Genomic DNA, 21,289 nt, shown 5'->3' with positions numbered 1-21,289 from the left:
TAGATTTTCTCTTTTTCAGCGGCACAGTATCCCAAACCACGCAAGTATGACCGCAGCCAAGGAGTTGGATTATTTGCCGAGGTCGTCTGGAATATACCGGCTCGCGTGCATGCGGTAAAACCAGCTTTTAATTTGATCTTTTGCTAGAGGTGAGTTCTTTGCCGTCCATTTTTAAAGCTCCCAGTTTTGTTGGGTCGTTTTACGCGTTGAGTCCAGTACAGCGGATACAGCGATGGGCAGTATGTGCCTTCTGATCGGTACGGCCTACGTACGCTTTAATGACATGGTTAGCAGCCGCCGGGCGACGGGGATTGATTGGTAACCGCAAATCAGTTGTCGGTGCGGTTGTGGTGTATAACTCGAGTTGTACGTCTGTGGGCAGGTTCCTTCCAAACACTTATGTTTAAAATTTAGTTCAGAAGGAACCATGGTGATACCGTGTTTGATTAATAACATGACTGAAAGTCTAAATAGCGTTAATTGGACATGATATTTTCCATGGTCAAAGAAAAAAAGAAAATGTAATGCTGCACAGTACCATTAAAACTTTTCCCCTTTAGCGTGTTTAGGCCTTGTTAACATATTTTGCATTTTGAAAGCCTTATTAACCCAAAATAAAGAAAATCTGAAAAGAACCAACAAAGCAACAAATTATATGCAGAGCTTGTATCTCGGAAAAATATTTCTGTAATTTTGTTGAGTTTATACATTGGCAAATAAGTGAATCACAGGCGATGTTTTGTACAGTAAATTTTTGAAATTGTCGCTATTGAAATTTGGATTCTTCAAATCATCAGTAAAACCATGGCTGTGATACTAAATTAGCAGTTTTTGAGTGTTGAAACTTCTAATTCATTTGAAATTTTCAATTTAAAAATTTTTCACTGTTTTCTCAATGTTAGTGAGTGTAATTTAACCTTCACTTAACAGAATCAACACTTTATTTGACGGAAGGACTGAAAAGAAAAGTGGAGAATTAAGCTAATAAATTTTGGCCATTTGTAGAAGGGACCATTTTATGTCAAAATGTACCTCCATAAAATCTCTCTTATAAATGCAAAGAGCGAAGGATGTACACATAGTACAAGTGATTGTCCTTTTTTTTTCATTTCAAGGAATGCTTAGTATTTACATTGAAATTGTTTCAAAATCTAATCATTGTTATTAGTAAGACTGAGAAGGCGACAATGTTTTACAAGACACAATAAGGATTACCATGATAATCATTGACATTCCCAGAAAGTTCCCTCAGTTTCTTACAGCTTTAACAAGGTTAAATTTTGTTCAGTGACCTTATTGTGCAGTTCAAGTGTACTTCACTGTTAACGCTGCACTAAAAATAACGTTCACAGTACATAGTATGTTATCAGATTATTACTGATAGCTAATTGAAGGGAAGGCTGGCATTTAGATGACTGCTGCTAAATATACTAATGACATTTAACTAATTTGTCGAACCACTTTCCCTCTTGCACATGACTTTCATATGAAAAGTAGGACAGAGGGAATCAGAACATGAAACTGTAACGTAACGTGTGTTCTTTGGGAATGCAAAATGTTGAAAGCACTGTGATTGGCGGAATGGGCAATGATCAACCACGGTCCTGAGGTGGCTTTCATAGAGCATGATGTGTTGAAAGTGATAATGGAGAGCGGTGTATTCATCAAAGTCTCACACGGCTTGAACTGCCCAACTGACAACAGGTGGTACTGTTTTTTGTCCTCTATTGCCAGTGATACTGTGATGTTGGATTGGGTACAACAGAGTGAACAGTGATCTGTGAAGGAATAATGAATGCAGCAAGACGCCCCAAGAGAAAACGTATCCAGAAGAAACTGGTCAGTCAAGTTTGTTCTTCATCTTTAACTAGTTTTATTTCTTATCTTGAGAAATGGACTTACATGCATTGCTTGATTTTTCCCCTAACCTTGAGGTCATTGACCAATGATATGTATGTGAACTTGTGCTTTTTAAATGGCATCCGATTATACACAGCTCTATCTCCAAGGAGATTTTTTGCTCTGCCAATTTTACCTGACAGGCAGCCACTAATTTGGAATGTTCAGTTGTGTCAAGACGCATTTCAACTGGCAAAGTGTTGTTGTTTGGAACTTGAAGCCAGCCTGCAGTGTGTTCACCCGTGTCATGAATCTAAACCTTTCTGTTATTCAATATTGAACTGTGTACTAAAGGTGTGGGTAGAGCTGTGTGGCATGCATATGCTGGAAGCTGTTCTGTACTGCAGTGGGTTTCTGGTGAGATAATGTACAGTGATACTTGGGTAGATGGTTGGAGATCAGTGGGAACCATGCTCCCCCCTCCCCTAGAAAAAAATTCAAAAGATTTATTTTTCTGAAAACATTGAAAGATGATTTTTGTTACTGATTAGTTTCATTTCCTTTCTTCTCAATGCCCGTTAAAAGCCCCCAAATGTAACCTCACCCCTCAGAAAGGCCATAAAAGGTTAGATGAAAAATTTCCAAATTTTTGTGCCCCCAAAGCCCTCCCCCCCAAATAGATTTAGTTCTGGATTGACCCTTGGTGATTTGATGCCAACTGGTGTGTTCTTAAGGGACCTTTTGAAAGACTTGATGTGCCATGAAACAAGAAGGGGCGTGTCCAGACTTGTTCTTGTTTACTCTCAGACCAATTATAGAGACTGTTAGGAAGGCCAGGGCTTGCTCTTCTTTCATCGAGGAAATTCAAGACATGACATGATCAAATTGATCAAATTCATTGGTTCATGTCTGAAAAATCAGCCAAATTCAGCTGTGAAAAATGGCAAGTTGATAAATGGTATTTGCTAAGATATACACTGTAATACAATGCCGTAGTGTTGACATGTCTTGGATTTGAAGTGTCTCCAAAAAGCAATCTTTGATTCTTCATTCCATTTGAGCGATAGTTGCCTGTCTTAAATAAGGTATCAGCCATTCTTAAGGTATGTGTGCATTGTAAATGGCTGAATCAATTGGAGGTTATCGTTGCAAAGTTGCTGTATCTCCTTGTTTGGAAGAGGGAAAAGCCAGAGGGAAATCCTAGGTTATATACCCCGGAATTACAGCCTCAAGTTGTGTGACGTATATACGTGTACATGTGTGTATGTATCCGTGATGCACACGTATTTGGTTTCTAGGAAGTTCCTTTTCCAGCAAATGATCCTGTGTTATTTTGTTACTATCCTGTGTGAAAAGAAAGGGATTTTTTCAGCTTTGTATAGCTTACTGCAAAAAACTGAAAGTAGTACTTTGGAAATACATTTCAAAACTCACCAGACGTGAACTTTTATAAAGTGTTCTGTTCTTCGGTATTGACCAGTGCAAACATGTACATTACCTTGCAATTCTGAATTGCTACCTGAACTATAATGTGTACTTTATAGAACTCTGTGAGTTTTTTTTACCAAATATCGGTAACACGGTTTAGATGAGCCGTCAAATCAGAGTAGGAAATCATTTTGGATGTTTTGGTTCCCTAATGCTGCTGGATTTCCCGGGGGATTTCCAATTTTGTTCAACACAGGATTGATCATGTTATGGTTCTTGTCTTGAGCTCGTTCTCCAGAAGTGCTGGGTTCAATGTGATGTCGCAGTCTGTGATCACTTGTACAACTTTCCAATAAGCCTTTTGCAAGTTAACTTTGACCCAAATCTGGTGCACTGAGTTCTTTAAATTCACATGAACGTAACAACTTGAATTCTCCATACTAAGCCCACTGTTGCTATACCTCGTGATTCAGGCAAGCTTTGCTTAGTTACACAAGAGACGCCTTGCAACAATACACTGTTCTCAGTGGATAAGAAGGGCAAAAAGGAACCAGTTCATTCCAGAGATGGTGGTCGCTATGCAAAAGTTTGCCCCAAATCACGAGGTAAAGCAACAGTCTCTTTGGTCTGGGGAATTCAAATTGTTATGTTTATGTGCAATCAGATAACTTGGTGTACCAGATTTTATTCAAATTTAACTCACAAATGGCTTATAGAAAATTATGACCAGAAGAAAGAATGATTTTTGTGCAAAATAGACGCACAAATGTGTGCACTAGTACTTGTTAGATGTAGGGCTTTTAAACACATGATATTTCACCTATTTTGTGGGGACCGAAAACATCACAGGGACAGAAAATGTCCCTACAACGACATGTAGGTCCTAATTTGCCTAACAAATGAATTTGTCTCCATAACCTCGTGGAGGTCTGCCCACGTCCACCTGTTTCTGTGTAGTTTACATGTACATGAACAATGTACATGGCATGTGTGCTGGTGGTACGTCAAGTTCTACAACATCGTTAGCAATTGAACATTAGGCATTGTGCATGGTTTATAGAAGATTTTTTGACCATGACATGCCATATATGTCTGGATAAGGCTATTGTTGAAGTTTGAGTTTAAGTGGTTGAAACACCTAACACGGTACTCCTTTTAACAGCACTGCTCTGAAGATGTGAGTGGAATTTGACCCAGGGAACTAGGTATCGGAAGTGAACACTTTTACCTCTATGATCTCGCTCAGTACCCCTGTTGGTTTCTCTTCCTCTCCCAATCCCGTCCCATTCTACGTGTATCTCACCGTAAACGCCACATGAATGGAAGTTCTTTCACCGGACTGTTTGTACATTTCATCCCAACCTGTTTAAAAGTCCCTTTAATGAAAGCCCTGGGGAGTTCCCCATCTGAAGGGAACTTGAAATTAGAGTAGCTTAGTAACAGTTTAATCCGTCATTTATTAACATGTAGGTCAAGTCCCTCACCCACAGCAGCTTTACTCAGTCGGCAAAGAGACGCAATCTACATGTACCCTAGGAAATTGAATGTAAGCAATAAACATTGCTACAACAACATTTAGCTCGCCTGCTGCTACATCTTAGAAAGGAAATGTTAAGTTTCAGCCAGGCCATGCAAACATCACTCACTGCCTACCCTCATTCAAAAAGTTTGTAAACTAAAAGTCTGGAGGAATTATGATCACTTCCTTTAGGACCACAGCATCTGTTACAGTTATTGACGTACATGTAAGCCCCAGTACACACAGTGTAGTATTCACTCACAGTGCATATTGTAGGTAAGCTTTCTGGGGCTCAGTGGTATGTTTATTGCATATTCACGGACCATGAGATACATGATAATAATTATTCCTGGCAGATGATATCCGTTCAACTGTTTGAGGTTTTTGGAATGGATTTGTGTGAAGGTTGTAAGCTGCAAACTGGAAACTGATGCTGTCTTTTACATCAAAAACGTTGCGCAATTTGTTCACAGCTTTTTGGTTAAATCCAGTACCTGACAAGAGAGGAAATTTGATAATCTCTGCAAAGTGCTCCTCAGTGATGCTGTCAACTAATTTGCATAAAACTTTAAAACATAAGACATTTGTATACACATGTGCATTGTTGTACAATCTTACTTGTGGTCCACCTGTTTTTATCATGAACTTGGTGCTGTTGGTCTAGTAATTGCAGATACGTGTAGAATGGAGGGTCAGAATGCCTTTAATTTGTGAGTATTTAATGCAAACATCCGTTCAAAAATCAATGGACTACACCTGTGTCAGCTTTCTAACAACAGACCACTGGCATGTTATCTTGAACTCTCTTGGAAGGAACGAGCATGCTGTGTATGTTCGTGTTCATCATCGTGTATTTTGACTGGAATGAAGTTTCTTGGGGGGGGGTGTCTTTATGGATCATCAATCAGTTTTCTCAAACTTCAATGATGATTTGAAACATGGATTTCCTGCCTGTTATAACATAATCTCAGGATTCTACCTCAGTTACATTGGCCTTCTTTTGGGTGAGACAGTGTTAAAAAAGTACTGAGTTTAGAATTTACAGTAACAAAGTCTATTTTTAACCTCTGGAATTCACGAGTTTGTAAACATACCAGTTGTCAATCTGTGAGGAACCATAAAATGAAACTGACACTCGGAGGGAAAAAAAAATTAAAGAAAAGTTGGAAACGGCATTCCTGGGGTTTAGATTGGATTGATGCCAAGCTTTAGCCAGGTGGGTACATGTATGTTTGAAGGGGGGGAGTTTACCGTGCCTGGATTTACTATGAAACCACAGCCTGCTGGCAACCTTCCATTCACCGAGTGGTTGAAGCAACAGAGCATGTGGGAGACCAAGCCAGATTGAATGTCCCCTGGCATTTGGCCTGAACCTTGGTTGAACTCTTTGTTTTGTCTGGCTTGTGTCTGACCACAGAAGCCAAGACTAGAGGCCTTGTATGATCTGACCAGGTGTCAGGTCACACTGGCCTTAAGCCCTGGTAGGGTACGGGTTAGTGGTATGTGTGAACTCAGCTCTACATGTACTTCCTGGTCCTGTGGGTGTGTTTGTGGGACCTGGGACAACTGTTCACATGTATACATTATTTTAAAAGGTCACCCTTTTGTACTGAAGTTCAAACTGTAAAGGTGCTGTTCATTGTTGAAATGTCCTCAAAACAAATGGGAAGGTCTTATAAAGTTCACAAAGGACATTAGACAAACGATAAATTCTGAAATGCTGTTTGTATGATTCGTTTTGCCTTTTCAGTCAAACATTGAGCCAGATCCTCTTCCCAGTCAAAATGTTTTGAGGCATATAACAAAAGTAAATATGTGTAACATACATGTACACCATGGATCATCAAGCCAAATCCTTCAAGCATATTCAGAGATGTGATAGTTACACCTAAACCATACTGGTACACACTGGTAGAGCCCGCGCACTACACAGTTTGAAGCTGATCAGTTTCCCTGTTTATCAGATGTTACGGATATTTGTACATGTATGCAACCATGCCGGTACATACATGTACATGTACATGTGTATCCATCGCACTTTGTAGGTCAACATGCATGTTAAAATTACCAAAGCCCCAAGTTGTACTGTATTTCAGTGATAATCAGTCCTGTGTACAGTACATGTACATGGCATTTGATCTCAACAAGACCTTGCAATAAATGATGACCTTTGTGCAGAATGTATAACAATGTATTACAGTGTATACACTATACATACATATGGTACATGTACATGTACACACAGGTACCTTGTACTGTTACCTGTAGGTATTGTATATTTGTACATCAATTTTATAATTCATGATCAATTTGTTTAGTAAAGTTATTGAAAAAATTGTTCCTGAAAATGGTAATGCACAATGTACGGCAGTCTCACGGGCAAATAATGGTCATTAAGCAGCCCTGTGGAGATGCTTTACGCTTGATTGACCCAATCAAAAGGTTTTTTTTTATAAATACTGGTACCAAGGCTTGTCTGGAAATACTGTGTATGACAACCTCACAAGGATGTGTAGAGTTAATAACTGACCAAGAACTGACCTTCACTATTGATTGGGGTCAGTTGGTAGTCAAGGTGTCATACTTGAGATTACATGTATACGCGTATAGTGTTTGCCCCTGACCGTGGTGGTTATTTTGATCATGTGCAGCCTTTATGCCGATACTCAGCACCTGGTGGGTTAGCAACTGCATGGCTTGGTTAGTTTTTTTCGCTGTACATGGCTGGATTTGAAGTCCTAGTTTGAGTATAAAGAGTATAATTTTGGTCATTCCATATTGTCTATTTTCCCCTTTTAAGAGCACCAATCCTTTCTATCTTGTACGGTATTCGCATTCTCATGACAGTTGAAACAAACTGTTGAATTTAATAGCAGCTGTACACAAACAAGTCGGATTTCCTAAAACCCCACGTTCCCCTGTGTGCGATTCTTACGGTATATGTGAGTTTGAAAATGTCAGTGCTGAAGATTATTCGTTCAGGCTCCTCGATCAATCACAATAACTCACCAATTGATCCTACGTCACCTAGATTTGATCTGAAGTGATGTACGAGGTTGCTCTAAAAGCAGGCATAGTCAGCACTAGACCAGTGATGCACATGACTGACCTAGCTGTCTCATATTTAGTGAATGTTATCATGCATAGACCTTTTATCTTCACTCATTTTATTTGATCATCGCCTATTTCAAGATGCTGGGGTTCATCTTAATTTCATGCTGTTGCATGTACAGAATGAGCCGGTAATTAGAGTTCAGGTTCGTAGAGTTTAACTTATCAATGTGTAAATCAGATATATTTCACAGACACAGCAGGCCTGTAACACTTTCATGTTGAACATCTGATAAGAACTCTGACAAGAATTTCAAGGATCACGTTTTCATATTAGGTGCATATTGATCATCTGCATGGCAGTTACATGTATGCACATGTTTACTAGTACATATGTGTACATGTACAAGTACATGTACATTGTAATTGGTAATTACACCATGCAACCAGAGCATATTTGTTCAGTAAAAATGAGTGTAATGTAATTGCAGTCTTTCCCTTCCCTGGGGGATCTCTGTCCCTAGTACCGGTACCCCCTCCCTGGGGAATCCCTGTCCATACTCACCCCCTTCCCTGGGACCCCTGTCCCCAATCAGCCCCCTCCCTGGGGACTTCTGTCCCTGCTCACTTACTCCCTGGGGGACCCCGTCCCCTCTCACCCCCTCCTGGGGACCCCTGTCCCTAATTACCCCCTCCAAAATATTCTGCAGTAAAGTGCAGATGTTACTTAAGGAATATTCTAGTCACCCACACAAGTTTTAATTTAAGTTGGAGGCCTTCACAGTGTACAGCGGTTAAATGTATTTTTGAATGTAGCGGTACTAGTAATCAACGTTTATCATGTTCAATCATTTTTCAAAAATCACATATACATGTACAAAATCATTTAAAAACCCCAAAGGATGGAGATTTGCACTGGTAGTAATGTTACTCTTCCTCCTCCTTCTGTGCAGTATACCAAGCTCCGCCCATTTTCTGGTCGGCAAGGTACCTTTATACTGTTGATACACTTCATGAAAATATGTAGAGACTACTGTGTACAGTAGGCAGTGTCAACAGTGGGTCAGGGCCAGTTTGGTCCACCTGAGTTAGGTTGTTTAAATCAACATGACACAGGTGAAATAGACCGCTTGCTGAAGAGGCCTGTCTCCAGCAGGGTTGGGTGCTGATCATGAGAAAAAATAGAGACAGACCTCTAAATAAAATGTACAGTGTAGATGCCAGTAGATTCAAACTTTGAATTGAAAGCTCTGTTATTGTTTGTTTGTTGTTATGCTTTCTTTGTGGAAATTGATTCAGTTCCCTCAACTGCATGCAATACGTGTAACATCCAGCGGTCTAGGAATTTTTAAACCGTAATCAATAACGACTCAATGTGTACACGTACATACACGTATGCGGGTTAGATTAATTACATACATACTGTACCTGTATTGTCTTCAATTAATCCATTAATCAGGTAAATTAATCTATTCATCACTCAAGTTGTAAAAGTCACTTTTCAAAAATTCTGTCACTCCATATAAATTATTCATACACATGTACAGCAAGTTCACATTGACCTGTGTTTCTCAACTGCTTCATTATCTAGAAATACTGGTACATGTGCATTTTATTAACAAAACTGTGAGAAATGCAGATTGTGAATTGTACACAAATACCGGTACATGTACATACATACAAGAAAACTTATGGAAAGTTTTAAACCTTCAAAATGTAGCAGAATGTCTGTCAATTTAGTATGTTGCAATTGTCTCTGCTCTGCCACTGTTCCAACTTTTTGGTTTATTTGTATTTGGTTCTAAATCTGTTATTGTACTGTCTTTCCTTTCTCCTGGATGTACTAGGATAGTTAAATAATCCGTGTAATGAGAATTGCAACCACTGATTCTCGGGTTGGTCTTTTGAGTTTCATGATACATGTATTTGGACATTGAGGCCTCTTCATGGATGGACACCAGCAGCAATCGGCTGATGTTTTTGCTTTGAATTCACATCACGATTAAGATTCCAGAAGAGAAATTACAGCAGTTATATCTGCAACACTCTCAAGAGATATCTAAACTTGCCACATGGGAATGCAAAGTGTAGAATACAGGGTGAACGGCACCTTTACCGGTAGCACACGCTTCACTACATTTACATTTAGTGTGATCATGTTTTATCTTGCATTGCTTCTTGTGACATGACAAAGACGAATTGGGATTGTAATATGACTGGACTGTATGTATGCGTGATCAGTGATACAGACGTGGTGTATGGAGAGTAGACAGTACCCAGCCAATCAATGCAGACAACATGGGGTAGCAGCATTTTGCACAAAGCTTTTTTATCAATCCATTACTCTGCTCCAGTGCCTTGTGTTTAGTGCACCCTGGTTGACGTCTTGTAACATGTAAATGCGTCAAATAGTTGGAGGAAATTAGACTTAGAGTGCATGTGCATTGAATTAGGAGAATATCTTCAATCAAACTGACGTACGTCATACCTGCTCTTTGACTTGTGAATCTTCACACGTCACTCGTCCCTGCACATTGTCTACTTGTGTGGGCACGATGGGCACTTTGCATTGTTTTCAGTCATTCAATCCCCTGAAAGTAACTGAATGTATCTCAGCCATCGGGAGGTTGTGACGAGAGACCCAGTTTACAGACAGAACTTTTGCAAAGGACACAGGACTTGTAATTCAGGACTTGCTTATTCATCACCCAGTAGAAATTCAATCCCTGAGAGTGATTATGTTTTTGCTTTTTTTTTTCAACTCCCACCTTTTTTTTCTCTCTCTTGACAAAATCCCATCTTTTGTTTGGCTCTTGAATTTCTACCCTTTGGATGTTGCTCACCCACTTACCTAGGAAGTCACGTGTATTGCATTTTACCCCAGTCATCGCGGCCTGAGATTGTGGTAAGAGATCACAGACCTGTCAACTTGAGAGTGAATTTATCAATGAATCCACAAATATATGTGGACAAACGGCCACGGGATGAGAGGAAAGCGTTGTGAACGCTAATGGAGCATTACGGCAGACATCATGGGTTGTTTTGGTGTGGCAGTAGCCTAGGACTTGCGATCTGGTCCGTGCATTATTGAAAGCTGCGTTGTGAAGCATGTTGCAAATTACCAGGAGAATGAAACTGTTGAAAACTTGCTCATGGTGTCTTTGCGGCTTGTATGCACTGGGCATGTTCCCCAGTGTGTCCTGTGTTTATTTTAAAAAGGTGCACCTTGGGATATGTTTCACAAAATGCTCTGAATGCGGATTGACACCACAGCATGCCATAATTGTTCACTCAGGAAAATAAATGGTACATATATGCATAAATCAAAACCCTAGTGGTGACTGTATACTCATGCTTTGTAAAAATGTGAGTACTGGTGAGTAGAAGAGTTTTTAGTGTTCTCATGCGGGAGACTTTCTGATGTTTATGTGTAAATGTCTCATACATACGGTACATCTGTAATACTCATTACATTTAAATGACATCTTGGATATTCTGCATGCCCAGAGTTGATCTTACACATAAGCTGAGATTTTGCATATGTGCAAAAAAGACTGCATGTTGACCTGGAAATGTTGTTCAGTACTGAAAGAGAATCCAGCAGTTCCCAGTCAACCCACACAGAAGTGTTCCTATAACCTGCAGTGGACTTGTGCAAATAGTGCACACGCACCCCATATGACAGCCTATCCGGTGATAATGTTTTTTTCTTGACACTTTCAGCGAGTAGCGCCACTCCACAGATGACTTGCACTATATCCAGCCCTGCTGGCCCAGTTTGGCAGTGGGATCATACCATCACCACTGTCAGACTACTGCCTGCTCGCTGGGGTGAGGGTATAGACACCGATCGTCAACACAATCATGATTGATCACAGCCTCCGAGTAAGCAGTTGGCATTACCGGTTGGCGAGGCGGCTGATGATAGTCTAAATCAATCTTGCAAGACTCCAAACATCTCAAATGGCCCAGCACTTCATATATCTATCACCTTTTATTTTCAAAGCTCTGGGATGGAGGATTAGGGCAAAGGAGATATAATGATGTCATGGCAGTATGAAAACAAACAAACAAACAAACAAACAACCCATCAAACAAACAAACAACCCAACGACCGATCAACATCTTATATGCACCGGTGCATGTTTTACGATAGCATGATATCCCCTGTATGTACATGTATGTTACAGTAACGAGGCTCAACATTTTCTGGTTGATTATTTAGGGATAGGATAATGGGATGGAGAAACCTGAGTGCTATGGTCTCCTTGGGCTGATGTCGTACGTCATTTTGATACTAGACACAATTGCTAACTGCATTATAAAAGGTGTGTATGATGAAAAATGCCAGAGTACAAGCAAATCTGAGTTGTGTTTCAGAAGCAATTTTTCTGACGTAAACTCTTCAAAAAATATTCTGATTACTATAGAGCGTCTGAAAGACTCACGCTCCACTGATACCGTGTGTCTCACATGGGCATGCATAGAGATTTCCATCGTTGTATTAATCATTGAAGTTGGATCCTTGTGCACATGGGGATAACATGCTGAGTGTGCTGATTGAGATCTCAGCGAAACTGACACACCTTTAGTTGAAAATGGTGCATTTGATGGCTCTGTGATATCAGGCCAGGTCGTACATGTGCATTGAATGAGCAGTGATTCCAATGGACAGTTACAGTAATCTGTTTAGTTATGATCACATGGACATCTTGTCTGTGTTTCTGATTTTCACGTAGTATATAGACCACTCTCAATTTGCCTACTTCTTGTGTGGATGACCAAAGTTTGCACAATATCACCTTTTGGTTAGTTTTCAAATTTACCTCCAATTTGTTCAAATTGACATTTGTCTCATTAATTTCAAATGGGTTTAGTACATGTATTACCATCTGATGTTCTGATATCTGCGTGGAATGTTGAATACCTTGTGTCTTTCTCTTTCATTTTGTACCAACAACTGGCCATAGTTTTAGCAGCCACTTGTTGGGAAAAAACGACTGTGACGTCAAAAGAGCAGACCCTGTACATTTATTTGTAGCCAAAGAGCAGAGTAGATCTGATGCAGTGGATGGATGAGTGATTTTGGATGAGTGTAGCGGACTGAAGTACATGCATGCGTGAATGTTTTCAGCAGGGGAGAATGACAGTCATGTATTGGTACATGGGGAAAGGCACTAGTATGCAATGGGAGCTTCATGAGGAATAAGTGTTGATGGTTGGAATTATTGCTGACTAGTGTCTAGACAAACCAATCAGTGTTATCTCAGCCACCTCTCTGCAGCCCCTGTTGCTCCGCCCCCCTCTCTACATGTATTTGCTTAGTCCACTCATCTCTAGCCAAAGCTTATCCCAGGAGAAAGTAAGATGAGCCGTAATGAGTTTCTGGTGGATAAACTGAGCATTTTAAGTTCCCTTTCCTTTCTTGCCTCGCCCACTTGCCTAGTCCCAAACTTTCACCAACTATTCCATCCAGTCACTGTCCCATAGATCTATTTACTGTCTTCAAGAACATGTAGGCTTCCCTTCATGATTGGACTCGAGGGTCTGAGATACAGAATGACTGCATTAAGATGATGAATGACCACAGAGCCCCCTCTTCCTTTCCCCCTCCCTTCTGACTCATTGTCCCCGCCCTCTTGTGCCCTCCTGCTGATTGGACAAGTCAGAGCATGGAGCTGAGGAAAGTTCCAAGGGACTTGGGATGAAGACAAGAAATGTGACCTGAGTCTGGTGCCTTGCTCACCCTATTCCTCTGCCCCCAGTGTCATTTTCCACTCTCCTTTGACCAGTTTCCCTTTTCTCTTATCCTAGGGAATTACAAGCAGGGTCCGTGGGGAATACGGGAGGGGAGAAGTAGGACTGTGCACCAGAACTTGAGGGAGGGACTGGGTGCACAGAAAGAGCTAGCACCAATGTGTTAATATGTGGACTGGCTGTCAACCTTAATAAAGTCAAACTCGTATTTGAAATGGTGCTGGAGATTGAAATCTAACATGGTGAGTGGATATGGCACATACATGTAACCTGCTGAGATTCAGACCCACGTGTACATGTACATGCATGTACACGTCCCGTAATATGGACAACGCTTCTTATGGATGACACTATGTGTTCTTGTCATCGGTGCAAGTGAGACTTTTCTCCACATCTGCTGAGGGGCAAACAGTATGCTGTAAATAATATTTGCTTTGGGTCTCTCACCCGGCACAGTTGTCTTCCATTTCTCCTGTAGACTCAACTTGCCCTGAACTTCAGGGAAAGCCAATTTGTCTGGGTTTCCGGGGGATGAACAGATGAAGAGTTAGTCAGTGGTCCCCCTTGTAAAGTGCATGTAAGAAGTTTCAAATCAGACCAGTCTCGTCGCATTCTGGAAAAGTCGGCCGTTTTCTTTCACATGTGCACTTCTTGGCCATGAGATTTTATTCCATGAGTTTACAACGGTCACATGCCATGTGCAAGATATAAATCTCAGTTCAACAGATGTTCTTTTCCAAATCACAGATTTTTTTCTGTCTTGGAATTTTTCATGACTGTGCTTTTTGAAATGTTTAAGATAAAATATGCATTCATATCATGTGCAATCAAGAATTTATGTAGGTTTTTTGCTTTTTTACTTTTTTGGAGGGGGAATTGTTCATTCTGTTACAGTTAAAGAAAAAACAAAAGAAGCAGTGGAAATAACCTTAAATGTAAATACATGTACATAAAGCTGGTGTTCTGTTGTTATCTACATGTAGCTATGTGTGTTACAATAGCTGGGGCATTTGAATGGATCGGAGGGACTTTGTAAATTGAATTTATTGAAAGGTGTGAACATTAAGGAGCCACAGGAAGCGAGGCAGGAATCGTGGGATTGAAGGGAAAGGATGGAGGGAATTTGGATGCCAGTGGGAGCAAAAGCTGTCAGAGAATTGGAAAGAAAAGTGAAGACGTGGAAATCAGAACAACCCGGAAAGATGCAGGTCAGAGGAAGCAAGCGAGGAGGTAATGGGAAGAGAAACAGAGATGCCTGGAGGAAGAATTTAATCAGGAATGTTATTTGATGGCAAGACAGCCAAGACTTCTCAGTAATGGTGGTACTGGGGATGAGAAGGAGGAGGCAGTAGATCAGGGCATGCTTCCGGAGTGATAGTCCACTGGGAGGTGCATGTATGAACTACAGGTTGAGTTTATAAGAGTAAAGTGTGTGAAGTCTTGATTAAACCTTGCAAGTTTGAACTTTCTCAGGATGAAGTTTCATTATTCAGCAACCCCTGCCTTGGCTGCTTTGGTATTTGCTCCACATTTTCATGGGTTGCAAGAGGTTGGGTAAGCCCCCTCCCCCTCAACAATAAAATGGAAAAGAAAAAAGGGAGAAAAGGAGGAAAAAGCCAAAGAAATGACAGAGGTGAAAGGTGATGAAAATCACCCCATGTGCTCAAGAAACCTGCACAATTAAGCCCCCCTTCCACTGTGAATGGTTTATTGCAGGTGTAGTGTGTTGCTGACAAGTGCTTTGCTCCTCCCCCGGATTCCCCTCTCCCTCCCCCCCCACAAAAAAGTACCTTGTCCCTTTCCCCGCCCCTCCCCTGAAAAATCCTGGTGATGTCCGTGCATCATAATATTATGAAATCTCTATTGCTTGGTTGTAATCAGTTGCACTTAAATCTTACCACAGATTTATTTTATCACAAGCTCATCACAAACCCTGATCAGATCCATTTCCATTCCATAGAGTTACAACAGCAAAACCACATAACCACAATTTTTTTTCTTTTGAGAATGTCAAATTGAGCGCTGCAGACATGTTGGTTAGTTGACCATTGCTTAATTGGTAGTTTATGTAGTCCTAAAGGAGACTATCCAATTTCCTTGACGAAGGCTTTCATTTTACACTCCGAGGTTGAACTGCGGTGAAGGCGATTAGAAATAGGAAGTTAGTGTCACAAGTGGTTAAGATGGCAACATCTGCACCCTGGCAACAGCAGCTGAACCTGGTTTGTTTGTCAGGTTTTTATCTCTCTCAATATTTTGCCTGGCTTGTTAAATGGGGCTTCCTGAACTGAATCGTTGCAGAGAGTACCGTGTCTGGATTGGCTAAATGTGACAGGTTAACTGAGATTTGTGTGTGTCTGCCCCTTACATCCACACCAGCAGGTTGTGTGATGTATAAATTTAGGAGTCCAGAGGTGTAGTTGACCACAGGGAAATATTTGATAAGATTCTTGTGAATTGCCCTGCATCCTCGGTGGGCTTTCTCACTTCAAGAAGGAGCTCGTGTGGAGAGTAAATAAGCGAATGAGAGACAGATGCTCTTTATGTAGGAGAGAAGATATGGGGGAAACGTGGGACATATTGAAGGGGATGTCTGACGTGCCAGGAATTGACAAATGCAAAATGATAAAAGTGGTGAGACTTTTGTTTGAGAGTGTCTGTCAGTTTGTTGTGCTGTTTGTCTCTCTCTGTCTGGTCACCTCAAGAACCAGTGCAACTGTACACGACTGGTACTTGTACTTGCCCGAAGGTAACGGACAGCAACTTGAGTGTGCCTAGCTTGCACATGTGGTTTAGTCAAGTTTGGGGAATTTCTTATATAATGCAGTTTGCAGGAATGTCAAGAGCAAGACTTACTGAACATGACTGGTATGAAGATTACAGAAGGCGCTGTGAAGTTGTTTGATCTTTGCCTTGTGCTAATTCATTTTCCATCTGTGTTTGATAAGCTTTTAGGATACTTTATCCAATTAGATTTTCATAACCCTACATTCATGCACAATTAGTATGTGTGCATACATGTACACGCTAGTATACGTCTTTCTGTGGAGCACACCACTAACAGATGAAACTTACATCAGTACAAATTCAAATTAATTTAGCACCGTCTTCCCATGTCAGATAAGAGTGGCTGCATGGCTGCTTCTGTTCCAGTTCTATCTACAGTCTGCAAATTGATATTGAGTTGAGGGTTAATTAAGTGTGGTTCCGGCAAATGTAAAGTAACCTGTGATATTTGTAGTTAATCAGAGCAGCAATTGTTACAATGTTGGACAGGTTGCATACCGTTCCTGCATATGCACTACAGTGAACATGTACACTGTTTATTGAACTTTGGCTTAACACTTGAGAATGACAGAGTGCCTGTTACTGGGCTGGTTATAGAGTGTTCTCATTATTAACTGTCAGGTGTACTTTCCTTCCTGGGAAATAGTGTCGGAAGCTGGAATTACCGTGGTGATATATTCCCATGGAAAAAAACTTTTGCATGAATTCACATAATGAGGAAAGATTAAGTTCAGTCTTGATAGCTACCAAAGGACTTCATGTACATCAGTGGCATATGCATGTACATGTACATCAGTGGCACACACATGTACATCAGTGGCACATACATACATGTACATCAGTGGCACATACATGTACATCAGTGGCATGTACATGTACCGGTATGTACAAGAGATTTGGAGTCAACATACATGTAGGTTACTGAAACAATGTACCGTAACAAGATTGCTCTAAATGTGTCATATGTTGAAGTAGGGAGATAGTGATGGCAGAGTCGTCATATCGGTAGGATTTAAAAGAAAGTCAGGTTCCCAGAAGATTGAAGAGGGTGCTTATTGGTCTGTCATCTATCCTTCTACATGTACAGTACAGTACATGTGTGCTACAGGTTTCCAAGGAGTCCAACCGATCCATTCTATGTAGAAGTACCCCCTCATTGGCTCAGAGGAGAAAGGTGGACTGGGTATAGGCTGTTTTAACTAGGCAGCCTCGTGAGACACAACATGGGGCATGTTTGTTCAACTCAACCATGTGCCTGCCCAAGTACTGATGGGTAGCCACTCCTTGCATGGAGGGAACTGTTTCTTTTGTTTTGAAAGTAGTGACTGAAATGTGGGAAAAAAATTGTCTTGTGACGTCTTGGTCCCCACAACGTCTATATTCCAACATATTCCCCACAACGAGGTAACAAATATATGACTGTGTATATGTGCTATATGTACATGTCCTTACCAAAATGACACTTTTCTGTGTGAAACACACCATCTCTTGCTCATTCACAAAGTGGGGAGGAAGTTACCAGAGTGTTTCTTGCAGATTCCATAGAAACTGTTTGGGTAAGTGATCTGCCTTTACACTGGTGTCAAGGGGCCAACTTCACGCAGGCTGACATTTGGATAAGGTTTCCAGACCCAACTTGATCCATGCGGTTTATTCCTTGGATTACTGGCGATGTGTCCTGAACCCCCCCTAGACTGAAATACATGTATATCTCCACCGTCAATCAATGCATGGGTTTGCTCTGCAGTGCCAATTGCAGTGCTGCTGAACAGAAATATTGAACAATTTGTGTTTTATTACCTATGTACATCATACGCTATAATAACAACAATCAAACTCGCCTAAATTTGGTAATTTTATTGTGTACCTGCATAAATACGTGTATTTGATGTGTGAATGAGGATAATAACCTACCTGTGTAAAGTACAAAAGGTTAGTTTTAAAACCAAAGAAACTACTTTCTTTTGTGAGTTGTTTGGTGCTCAGAAGAGCCTGTTTGTTTTACCTCACAAACAAGATTTCATGAAGCTACCCTGGTGTTACTGCAAACCTTTCTTACTTTGTTTGTGTCCACCATGCAACCTGCAAGTCACCTTGCACTCTTATGTGAATAGCACCTGTCTTGGCCAATCTGGTTTTTCAATCTCTTGTTGTGTTCACTCTAGGAGTATAATGAAGGGATGTTGTGGCAAGAGGAGCGGGACCTGTGCAGAGCTCTCTATGCCTCCATCCAGGAGAACAAGCCAAAGCGAGACGGAGAGTACAGCAGTGAGGAAGATGGTGACTGCGACGAGTCTTCCATCGAACCCGTGTCTGTTTCCACCAGCATGGACTGCAGCAACAGCAGCTCCATGTGTTCCTGTGATGCTGGCGTGGAGGCTTGCATACAACAGCAAGAGCTACAAAAACAAGAGTCAGAGAGGGACACCTCCATCCCACAGAAACCACTACCATGCCAGAAACCACTACCATGCCAGAAACCACTACCGCCAGAAACCACTACCATGTGCTTACGGAAGCACCAAGATTCCACCACTGCTTGCAGGCAGCGGGACAGCAAACCAAATGTGTGTGAAAAACAGCCGCCGCCACCACAGCGGCAGAAAGAACTGCCTCAGCAGCAGCAACGGCAGCATCGGCAGCATCGGCAGCAACGGCAGCGGCAATCCACCAAATGCAGACAGAGCAAGGCAGAGCAAGGTGTCCAATAAGGTTATACAGGGTACAGAAGCAACTCCCCGGGAGGACGTCAGGAAAGGACTCAGATCCAAACGAGAGAAGAGATGCACCGAAGACATGGCTAATCTGAAGCTGTCTGCAGTAAAGGACGCTGAATTGGGATGCTCTAAACCAAAAAAGTAGGTTGCTATCTTTATTGTTTCTGGGGGTCGATCTGTGCCATTTACCTGAAATTCATCAAAGTTTTCTGTACTGGTACATGTATTAATGTTTTGCCAAATATTGATGGATATAAAGAGTTGGGTTACTCTTTGCTATGAGGGCCCTTCATTAACCCCCCCCCTCAACGTAGGCTTAACCACTCCCCCCTGTCCCCACCCTCTTAAAATACCGGATCATGTTTGTGACAAGAGAAAAATGCATTGACTGATGAGAGCAAGAGGAATGTTGAATTATCCACCAATTAACAATCCTGGTGATGCAAAAAACTATTCTACAATGATAAATGTGCACCAAAAGCTCCGACATACCTTCAATATACAGTATCTTGGGAAGTGGAAATTGCAACAAAGTCTGAAGTGATATGTGCAAGTTCTGGCAAAATTCAGGTTTCTGCCTCTTATATTTGTTTCCTGGGTGAAACTCTCTCTGAGAAAGTGAGCTCAACATTTCCTCAGCGTCCAATGTACATGTAGGCTACTCTCTGGCCATGTTATGCTGTGCATTCCAATACCATTACATTGTATGGATAATACGTTTTGTGTTACCAATACTAATGTAAAAAACTGAACTTCAAAACAAGACCTACAGTGTATTACAGAGTTTCTTGAAATACTGTACATTTATGTGCAGATAAGTAACCTGTTGTATTACACACTTGTTTGCTTTTATCAGGAATAACCAAAAACAAGTATGTCTTCCTGACATTTCACTTTCATTGCTGACATTTTCCTTGAAACTAACGACACAGTTTGAAACTGCCATGTACGTAGAATTGATGGAGACGTTATTGATCCGAGGGGGGGGAGGATTAGTTCCGGGTATGTCAGCTTTGCCTATAGATTCAAAGCTCTCAGGTAATCATGTACATGTAGCTGTCTGTGGGCGAGTAATTCCTGGATTTTTCCTGAATAATGTAACATCCGTAGGTGCAATTTCTCTCGTCCTCCCACTCACTGCCCACCATCCTGGTTACCCAGCGTCCTGGTTACCCAGCGTCCTGGTTATACGATACCTTCATTGTCGCCTTTTCAACAGCTAGTTTGTCATAATAAACAGAGGTGCCCAGTTCTGTCATTCAGCGGACAGGGTTTAAGGATGAAAACTCCAATTCATTGACATCCAACCAATCCCCAGATAGAAAACATCTCTTATTGTCCAATAAGTTGCGAACGATTTTGCAATCTTTATTTTAAAATCGGGAGTTTGAAAAATGGGTGCTTTCAAGAAACAGTTCCAACTCTCCTGGCATGTTTAGCCAGGTTATATATACATGAAAAAGGGCATATTTTTCATTTGTTTTAATGATAAGCAGTAGATAGATCCTGCATGGACCGTGTTGTTCCAACAATATCAAAACTGAAAAGAAAGTTAGCATGTAGCATTTGATAGTACATTGTATATATTACAGAGATTCTCTTTGTTCTTTCAAACATGGAAATTGTTGCATTAAGTTACCCATTTGTGTTAACAGGATGTGTGCTATCAAGTAATTATCTATATCTCACACCTACCAATGATTACCTATTTATGAAAAAAATACAGTTACGACGTAACTTCAATTGGACAAACAATACATTTCCTTTTTCTGTGTTGTTGCTTTCTGAAAAACAAACTGAATGCGGAGCAATAATTACATTTTTTTGTCTTCTTCAATTTAATTAAGATGATGTTGATAGGACAAGAAGCCTGGAGATGTCCTTGCTGGTTATTAATGACGGCAATATCTGTCGTTACCGTACCACTGTCCATAGATGCCTTGTAATCGAAACAGCCCAGGGCCCATTTGCCTTAGCTCGTTACTCATTTACCTCAACCGGCCCAATTCACTCTATCCAATCACTTTGCATGGCCGTATTTGACAGATGTACATGTATAGTGTAGGAATATGCATCCTAACCATTGTTGGTATGCATGAGGCTTCTTGTAATTTTGCTCCAAGTCCAAAGAATGTGTCTCTGTGCTGTGTCACAGTTCTTGAGACCTGGGAATGGTTCAAACAAAAGTGGG

The 21,289-nt window shown here is 41.0% G+C and overlaps 1 protein-coding gene across 1 annotated transcript in view; it reads left to right on the top strand.

Annotated features, from left to right (window-relative positions):
- The first annotated feature begins 8 nt into the window (after positions 1-8).
- Positions 9-21,289, top strand: part of jarid2 (jumonji and AT-rich interaction domain containing 2) — a 46,856-nt gene continuing 25,575 nt past the window's right edge. The window contains 4 exon segments of the mRNA XM_022226660.2: positions 9-149; positions 1,735-1,839; positions 18,547-19,070; positions 19,072-19,239. Of these exon segments, the coding sequence (XP_022082352.2) occupies positions 1,792-1,839; positions 18,547-19,070; positions 19,072-19,239 (740 nt within the window). The 5' untranslated portion in view covers positions 9-149; positions 1,735-1,791.

This window comes from Acanthaster planci, linkage group LG06 (assembly GCF_054643075.1).
Source record: "Acanthaster planci isolate LZ-2023a linkage group LG06, COTS_SCS, whole genome shotgun sequence".
Classification (NCBI taxonomy): domain Eukaryota; kingdom Metazoa; phylum Echinodermata; class Asteroidea; order Valvatida; family Acanthasteridae; genus Acanthaster; species Acanthaster planci.
The sequence above is the reverse complement of the archived record's forward strand: the minus strand, read 5'-3'. Positions and strand labels throughout refer to the sequence as shown.